The sequence below is a fragment of the Poecilia reticulata genome, linkage group LG20 (assembly GCF_000633615.1).
Source record: "Poecilia reticulata strain Guanapo linkage group LG20, Guppy_female_1.0+MT, whole genome shotgun sequence".
NCBI lineage: Eukaryota > Metazoa > Chordata > Actinopteri > Cyprinodontiformes > Poeciliidae > Poecilia > Poecilia reticulata.
Genome location: NC_024350.1, coordinates 18,612,648 through 18,621,847, shown reverse-complemented (window position 1 = coordinate 18,621,847; position 9,200 = coordinate 18,612,648). Strand labels below are relative to the sequence as shown.

The 9,200-nt window shown below is 35.8% G+C and overlaps 3 protein-coding genes across 3 annotated transcripts in view; 1 reads left to right on the top strand and 2 right to left on the bottom strand.

Moving 5' to 3' along the window:
* The window catches only part of rnf31 (ring finger protein 31), a 17,423-nt gene extending 16,225 nt beyond the window's left edge, over positions 1-1,198 (bottom strand). The window contains exon 1 of the mRNA XM_008396424.2: positions 1,021-1,198. The gene's annotated coding sequence lies outside the window, so the exon portion shown is untranslated. The remainder of the gene's footprint in view (positions 1-1,020) is intronic.
* A 424-nt stretch (positions 1,199-1,622) lies between these two features.
* psme2 (proteasome activator subunit 2) lies at positions 1,623-7,439 on the top strand. The gene is made up of 11 exons (XM_008396422.2): positions 1,623-1,860; positions 2,105-2,137; positions 2,229-2,291; positions 2,382-2,468; positions 3,302-3,350; positions 3,442-3,539; positions 4,339-4,407; positions 4,494-4,561; positions 4,645-4,699; positions 4,792-4,878; positions 7,165-7,439. Exons 1-11 carry the CDS (start codon positions 1,813-1,815, stop codon positions 7,243-7,245), a joined length of 738 nt encoding a protein of 245 aa, XP_008394644.1. The 5' UTR covers positions 1,623-1,812; the 3' UTR covers positions 7,246-7,439.
* lsm5 (LSM5 homolog, U6 small nuclear RNA and mRNA degradation associated) lies at positions 7,434-9,174 on the bottom strand. Its single transcript, XM_008396421.2, has 5 exons — positions 9,067-9,174; positions 8,390-8,485; positions 8,208-8,235; positions 7,726-7,798; positions 7,434-7,638 (listed from the first exon to the last, which is right to left on the bottom strand). Exons 1-5 carry the CDS (start codon positions 9,110-9,112, stop codon positions 7,606-7,608), a joined length of 276 nt encoding a protein of 91 aa, XP_008394643.2. The 5' UTR covers positions 9,113-9,174; the 3' UTR covers positions 7,434-7,605.
* Positions 9,175-9,200: the final 26 nt, after the last annotated feature.

The following is a 9,200-nucleotide window of genomic DNA, read 5'->3' as shown; positions in this document are numbered from 1 at the left end:
GACCCCACCTCTCGCCCGGGACGTTAGCTGGAGATGGGCACCAGCAACCCTCCCGACCCCACTGAGGGACAAGGGTGTAAGAAAATGGATGGATGGATGTAACAACGTTTTCCACACATCTGTAATGGAAACGCAGCTGATGTCACTGGTTTCCTCTGACTCCATGCTTGCAGAAACTATAGCTGCAGTTTTATTTGCTAAAAATTAAAAGTTTGTTTTTTGTCTTCATACGGATTCATACTGACATGAATTATGATCCTTTTCACCAACTTTCCCCTCTGAATTACTCAAGCATTATTACTGAAATTAGTTCAATTACAATTCTATTACAACCTTTAATTTAAATAATGTTTTATTATTTCCCATAGTATGTACTTGTGCATAATTGTTTTAGTGTTTAGCTGTGTCTTTCTTCATCTGAGTACTATATCGAGACATTAACTATAAACTTGTTTTCCTATTCTATAAAATCTCCCTTCACTCAGTACTTTTTGTTTTGTTTTCTAAATAGAACAATTCACAAAATGCTTGCAACTACTAACTTTGCAAACTCTCTTTTGCTTTTATTTCACTTCTTTTTTAGTCAGTATCAGACAGAGATTTAAAGAGGAGCGGAAAAAGTAAATGAGGTCGATAAGAAGAGCTTGGAAATGAATTGTGATATCCTAACTACAGATTTAAAACTATTCATGTCATTATAATAAACATTTTAGCAGGAAAAATTTCACATTTATGGCATGCAGCCTTCGTGTCCGTTTGAATACTTTTGAATTAACTCTACATGACATAATGAGAAACTCCAACCCGGGCTAATATTAGTTACAGAAATAACAGCTGAGAAAAGCAAAAATATCACTTTCAGTGATGCTTATTTAAATTAAATTAAATTAAATTAAACATTCTATAACTGTGTTACAACGCTGTTAGATCGATAAGTTAAGAAAGCAATGTCAGTTCAGCTGAAAGTGAAACCTGAAATCAGAGTCCACAACAAGCTAGCTGTTTTGCTCGTTTACTCACCGCTGTCGCTCTTTATACTGATTTTGACAGGTTTTTTTTCTGCTTCCGCTTAAATGTAGAGTTTTTAATTCTTTACTTTGTCCCAATAATGTCTTGTACACACCCTCATCTTACTCGGACACTTCGGTCCGTGTGTGAGCAACTGTTCATGCGGAAATACACATTTGAGGACTGCAGACTAAAATCTACTTCCGGTTGGGTTTTTGGGGAATTTTCAAAGTAAAAGCGGATCTTGTCTTGTTTCCACCTGCCAAAAGCCAGTTTAAACCGTCTTTAAAGTAAAAATGGGAAAGTATAGTGTTTTTATTAATGACAACTACATTGAAAATGGCATGAATACGTTTCCCTTTAGTTTGCAACGTAATGTTTGTTGATTTTCTTTCATTTAAATCACTTTTAAGCACTGGTTTTAAGCATTTTGAATTGCCTTCGTGTTGGAAATGTGAAATATAAATACTAATAAACGCGTCTCATATGCTTGTAGTTTAGTTTCAGATCATTTTTGTTACGCTAATGGAGGCATATTGACTTCCTGTTTCTACTGCGCATGCTCAGTAACAGCCTTTTCAGCGCAAGTCGTTTGGGCACTAGTTTCATCAGAGGAGGGACACTGTCGGTGGGAGGTGCGAGGTGTAATCGAAAGTAAACTGAATGAGGAAATAAAATATCTCACACCCACGGAGGAGACAAACAGACCTCAGCTGCAGCCGCATAGAAAATATATATTTAAAATCCATTCTGTGGGTTTATTTATTTTAAATCTTATTGTTTTTAAAGCGGTAAAGTTCCATCATGTCAAAGGCAGCAACCCTGAAAATTAGCAGAGACCACGCAGTCAAGGTGAGTCGATCTGCTCCGATCGGGGCAGGACTTAAAGAGTTGGACCGAAACTTATTTTTTAAATGTAACTCGGTTTTTGTGCAGGTTTTGTAAATGTTGGCTGTAATAAAATGTGAAAGGAAGTTGTTTTTGAGCGTAAAAGCGGCGGAAAGTCCCGTTTCTCAGAGGAAAGCGAAAGTAAATCCAGAAAGCTTTCTGCAAACGTGACTCAGCAAGTTTATTTTTCTTTTTGTCTGTAACACAGGTGGAAAACTTCCGCCAGTCCATCTATCATGAGGTTTGTGTCCCTTGATTGTGCAGAAAATTGAAATAATTCCCATTTTAATCCTCCTCCTGCAGCTCCTGATGGGTTTGTTTTGTGATTCCAGGCTGAAAATCTGTTTTCCAGTTTTATTCCTATGAAGATAATTAAACTGGACGCTTTCCTCAGGGTTCAGTATACAAACTATTTCTTATTGTTTTAATCCATACCCCTCCCGGGGTGACTATTTTAATTAAATTTCTCTTTTTGTTTTCCCCAGGATGATGCTCTCAGCATCACAGACATGTCCTCACTCCAGGCTCCTCTGGATATTCCCGTCCCAGATCCTCCTGCTCCAGAAGACGAGGTGATCCCTTCATTCCTTTATTTTAGTCATAAACACTTTGAATTAGTTTCTATTATTTATGCATGCTTCCTTGTGGACAGCAGTCACATAATCATGTGTTTCAGCCCTTCATACATGTAGTTTTCTAGTAGTCTAGTTTGTTTCTTTGCAGCAAAATTCAACTTTGTCCAACTCTAATCATGAATTACTGAGGTATGAAGGGCAATTAAATCAATAATTGTCACATGTTTGCTTCTTTAGTAAAAACTAAGTATATTTTGATTCTTGCAGTTATGGCATGAATTAGGATGCTGGTTTGAGTCACTGAAAACACAATTTCAAACATTTTAGCTAAAGGAAAGAAAGTTGATTCCAACCCATCAACTTCTTTAAATTCATGTCCAAATTAAAATATAAGCGAATTTGGGTCAACGTGGACAGAACTGTTAAATTATGCAAAAGGGCTAGAAAAATTGCTGACATAAAGAGTTAATAACGGCTTCCTCACTTCTCTATTATTGTATATTTCCCAACTGGTTTGTGTAGTTTCTATTTTTCCTTCTAAGCTTCGTTCATTGCGTCATCCTAAAAACATTTAACCTGTAATTTGTGTATTTATTCAGTAGGAACCAGTAGTTCAGTGGTGAGAAATACTTTATTCCAAAACAACAGGTGCCTGAATTATTCTCACCCTCTATAATTACTGCGCAATAAATATGTACTAGATTTTATGCTTTTCTTTATAGGCTGATCTGTGTTTTATTAGTGATAAATTCCCAAGCAACAGCTGCCAAAAGGACAACCTGGTTTCACATAAACCCAAAAGTCTGACATTTCTGCCGTTTATCTTCCAGGAAATGGAAACAGACAAGAACGAGGAGGAAGAGAAGAAGAAGAAGAAAGGTAAGATGTCCTGGAAGACTCTGTTTGTGAAGGTAATATTTCTGTGTAGTTGGAGAAAAATCCCTTCAGCTGCTGTTTTTGTGTCCCTCAGCTCCAAAATGTGGCTACATCAAAGGAAACGAGAAAATCATGTTGCTTCTGGACAAAGTGAAGCCGGAGATCATGGATCTCAGAGAAACCATCCTGGCGGTAAATAAAAAAGATTATCAGTGCTTTGGATTTTACTGTAATTACTGTGGATGCTCAGATTTATTTATCTTTTACTTCAGCATAGAATCAGTTTTATTACTCAAAATTGTGGGCAAAAACAAGAAATGTAATTTTAGTTTTTTACTTTAGTGTAGGTATAAACATATAAGGTTTAGAATAAAAAAAAGCATATCTAGTTGTAACGGCATACAGTCTTTATCTAACTCTTATAACAATTATAGTAGCACAGAATACATAAAGCCTTTTAGATGCCCTGTTTTATTTGCTTTCTGTTTAATTAATTTAGATTTTACTTTTAATCCATTTTATTGCAAAGTGTTCGCTGGGGTTTTTGTGCTTTGTTTTATTTTTTGGGGGGGGGGGGGGTAATTTACAGTTTTTTGTTTAATTACTATTACTAATTACTATTTCAAGTCTACTTGAATGTCTCTATATGGTGGTTTTCATTGTTAAAAATCAGAATTAAATCATACTTAATTAATAATAAATCGTGCAACCTAAATTTTATCTTAGTAAAGTTTAAAAGCATGTCTACCATACTTGAATAAATTAGTACTTAATATCAATAGTTAAAATAAAAAACGACAAAGATTATTAAAATGTTTCCTAAAATGTAAAAAGAAAAGAAATAAAGCCCTAAAATGTATTCTTGGTACAATGCTTTAAAACAATCATACAATACCGATGTTAATTTCAATATATTGTGAATTCCTCGTCGTTTGTCCTCTGATAGATGAATGGATGAAAAACCATTGATGATTCCATTTGATGCCTGCAGGTTTCCTGCTGGATCCAGCACCTCATTCCCAAAATAGAGGATGGAAATGACTTTGGCGTCGCCATCCAGGTACATCAGTTCTTCGGCCTTGCGTTGATTTTATGAGATTCGGCTGTTCCTCCAATCTTAACTTGAAATCTCTAATTGAACCACAGGAGAAGATCTTGGAGAGAATTGCTGCAGTTAAGACCAAAGTTGATGGTTTTCAGACCAACATCAACAAGTACGACGAGGATAAGGTTTTCTGTAAAGCATGCCAGTAGTGTATATATTAGTGCTCAGCTGTGGTTGTTTCTGTTTGAACAGGTACTTTTCAGAGAGGGGTGACGCCGTCGCTAAAGCCTCCAAAGATACTCATGTGGTACGAAACTGTTTAATTTGAATAAACACATGGGAATTTATGTAAAATGTTTTCGTCTTTGTGCTAAAATATTAGCTTCTTTCTGCTGTCAGATGGACTACCGCTCACTTGTTCATGAGAAGGATGGAGCAATCTTCTCTGAGATCAGAGTGATCGTCCTGGACATCCGTGGATTTTACGTAAGTAAATAGAAAATACTTATAAGAATATAAGGAAACTCATAATTAAGCTGTAATGTTATAGTTTCTTTGCTTAGTTGTGAAACACACTTAAGAAACTAAGCATCTAAATGTCCTAATGATTGTTTCAAGCATCCAGCATGCCGATATGAGTGAATCCATTTCAGCGCAGAAGGCATGAAATAGCTTGAGATTAAATGTTGTTGTTGCATCATTGCTTTGACACTTGGGCTCAGTTGCATTAATTATAAAACAGCAATACCAACATGCTGCATTCCATTTACATTGGAAATCATAACTGGGAAGTCGGAGGAACGTAATTTCCCACTTTTCCGCGTTCCAGTTATGTTTCCAACTCCTCCCTTCTACCGATAGCCAACACTATTATGGCAGTAATTTTTTTTTGCTTCCAACTTGGAAGTTGGACGTTCCGAGTTTTAACTCTAAATGGAACGCAGCGTTAGAGCTGCAGCTGTAATATGGCAGAATTTTGCAACCTGTTCAGAAAATCTGTGGCAACCTGGCTAAGCTGGTGACCAAATTATATAATTTGGTCCAAAATATATATACAAAAAACACTTACAGCATAAAACATAATGTCAAAACTTATGTTTTACATATTAAAAGGAATGGATAGAAGTATAAACATATCAATATAACCTTCCTTATACATTTATTAGATGTATAATCCACATATATGAGAACTACACCTAAGTAGTTAACTCATCAATATAATATTTATTTAATTGTAATTATAGTGGATGAACAATCACTATAATTAAAGTTAAATAAATATTATCATTTTAATTAAATATGTGTGCTATGTATGTATTACAGGGAAATGTTCCATTATTAATCTATTCCATTTTGGTAATTGAAGCAAATGCAGTTTATAATTTATTGTGAAAAATTCTTATTTAATTGTGGATTTATTTGTGATTTATTGCAGCAACAATAAAAATGTTTAAAAATCCCACTTAGAATATTGTTGCAATTGTTACTGTTATATTGACATAAATAAATATTTTATTATAAACAAGTTATTTCATGCTGTTTAGCAGTAAAGATCGTATTTCTTAAATGCAAACGGTGCCCTGAAGTAGCCGGTTTCATAATGGATTCATATTTTAACAGCAGTGTTTGTGTTTATTTTGAAAAATAATACAAAGGATTTGTTTATACTTTTTTTCTCATCATGGCAACGAATCCCACAAAATATGATTAAACGATGTCTGGAAGCTTCATGCTACATTAATAACACAAAATATACGAGACGTGTTACTGAAACCCTCCCAGCCATAACCTGTTCTCCCTGTTTATGCTGCCCGTCAGGAAACTCACCAAAAAAAATTCACGGCAGTGTTTCCTTCACTGCTGATCCTGGTTTACAGAGAAAGTTTGTTGGGCCTCATATTAAATTACACTAAATTGAATTTCTGATTTCAATATTTTCAAAAAATGGCTTTTATTTCAGTCAAACTTTCTGTGAGTTGCATACTGGTGTAAGGCCAACTCACTGGGATTTTTGTTTAATTATCAGAATAAAGTCACAATTTTACCAGAATATTATCAGAAAAAAATTTATTTTAATGAAAAAAAAGCAAATTTATCAAAATCTGATGTGAGTGTAGTTGTTTTTTCAAAATATGCAGTTGTTTGCACGATTGTTTCAAAGTCCTGATCTGGATAATAAATTGATGATGTGTTAAAAGATAAAGTATTTCTACTAAATATGTAACTTAAGATGCTCAACATTCCTTAAACTATTAATACTTTATTTTCCTAATTTTACTGACTTATTCTGGTAATATTAGGACTTTTTTCACCTAACATAACTGTTGTAATATTATAAATTTATTCTGGTAATATAACTTCGTTATTCTGGTTATATTATGACTTTACTTTCCTAATTTTACAAATTAATTCTATTGATTACTTTATTTTTCTAATTTTACAACTTTTTTCAAGTAATGACTTTGATTACTTTATTATTGTAATATTGTGACTTAATATTAGTATTCTGTTGTCGAGTTGACCTGAATTCAAAGTCCAAATACAGACGTAAAACAAGATGGTCGCTCTGGGCATGCTGACATCACTCTGATTTATGGGGAAAACAATCCAGATTTTCCTACATTTAAACTTTCAAAATCCAAAAATTCAATGAACTGAAAATAAATGTATCATCCAGCTTAAATATTCCTCTAAATAAGAGTAAAAAAGCAACTTAAATCCATTGAAAAGCCTAAAAAGTGAATCCTGATTTCTCTCATCCGTTTTCTTCAGGCTGAACTCTATGACATCATCGTCAAGAACCTGGAGAAGGTGACCAATCCGAAGGGAGAGGAGAAGTCGTCGATGTACTGATCAACAAATCAATCCAAGCTGTGCGACTGAATCCAGTCTGACCCGAGTTTCCTAATTTCCCCTCTACAGTCCTAAAATAATTACCTGGATGTTGGTTTCATTGCTTCATTACTTTCTGCAACACTTCATTTCTGATCCAACATTTGCACTAAATTGAACTCGTCAATAAATAAAGAACATTTTTTTTATTGCAAGCTGTTGGAAATTCTCTTTTATTTGAAACTGAAAACAACCCGACATGATGCATCTTTTATCTACCAAACATAAAATTAAAAAAAAAAAGACTCTTAACAAAAAGCATTTTCCTTTTACAAAATCAGAGTATCAGAAAGTGAGGAGCGAACGCAGGCAGCTGGGCGGTCACACCTCGGGTCCTTCTCCTCCGGGGATGAGCTGCAGAGGGGGAAACATTTCAGGGTGAATCACTCAGAGAAATGGAATGCAGCCCAACCGAAAGCAAGCAGCGGCCATGTTGGTTACCATGGTGATGTTGTTCCCATTCAGGAGGATCTGATCCAGTTTGGTTATCCTCCTTCCCTCTGGGGTGATCTCACTGCAACGGACCAGAACCAAAGCGGATCAGAACCATGAGCAGAACATCCAGAAAAAGGGAAAAATTGATGAATAGGGATCTGGGTGGATGGATGACCATTTTGATGGTTGAATTAATCCATCATCCATCCATGTTCATGCATAGATGAATATGGATGGATGATGGATAAATGGATGAATACATTCATCCATCCAAAAAAAATGGATGGATGAATGAATGTGAATAGATTGATGGATGAATTGATGGATATGAAACTTGGTGGTTGGATGAATGGATAAAGGGATGGATGGTTGAATAGATGGATGGATGAATATCGATGGATAAACGGATGGATAGATAGAGGATGGATGATAATTAAATGGATGAATAAACAGATGGACAGGTGGATGGATGTGTAAACATAACTTACAATTCAGTGACATCCTCCAGCACCATGTCTGAAAGTCAAGAGTTAAGGAGCAGAACTGTGAGGGTTCCCAGGTAGGGGGCGTGGCTACAGGTGTAGCTGCACAGTCCTGTCATCCAGCCCTCACCTACCAAACACCTGGTGGTTTCAGACCAGAACCCATTAGTGAGTCTCAGAAAGGATACTGACAAAGTCGTCGAAGCCGAGCAGCGTGCCGACGATTTCTTTGTCCGTTTTCATCACTATGTGTATCCTGGAGCCGATACATTTATCCACAAGCTCTGGAAAACCGAGTAAAACACGTTACAACTGTTATACCATTTACATTTTTAGACCAGATTTGAGGAGGAGCAGCAAAAGCGAATGAAGTGGATTAGCAGTGCTAGCTAACACCTAATGGTGTCATCCAGGACCATGTTACTGTGAAATATCATCTCTGCTACCTAGATATTGAGCTGTTGGCATGTCATGAAAGTTATTTAGCGACAGTCTTCAGTAAGAGGCCTCTTCTGATTCGTTGCAGGACTGACTGCTACTGGAGCAACCATTTGGACAGGAACACAGGTGTCTAATTAGTTAAAGCGGCGTTCATCTTGGAAAAGTTCTGCTTCTGTGAATTTACTTTTAGAAATAGAATGCAGCTCAAAACCTTTTATTGTCTAATTTAGTCTTATTTTCAAAACGTGCGTTTGATAAATGGCAGCTTTACTCTGTTTCATCACATCTGACCCTCCAACATGAAGCTCGTCGTGGCTGCGTCACAATAAATAAAAAATAAAAACATCGCATTGTTTCTGACCCACATCCAGAGGTTCTGTTACCTGAATCACAAAAAAACACAGAAATTAAGATTATTACGAACCGAGTGGGAGCAACTGTGAAGGATTCGTTGCTGGTGTAGCCGCCATCTTGAATAGAAAGCAGTCAAAACCAATCGACCGAAGATTTAAATTTGAATCAGGCAAAAGTAATCGGACATAGTGGCTTGTATATCTG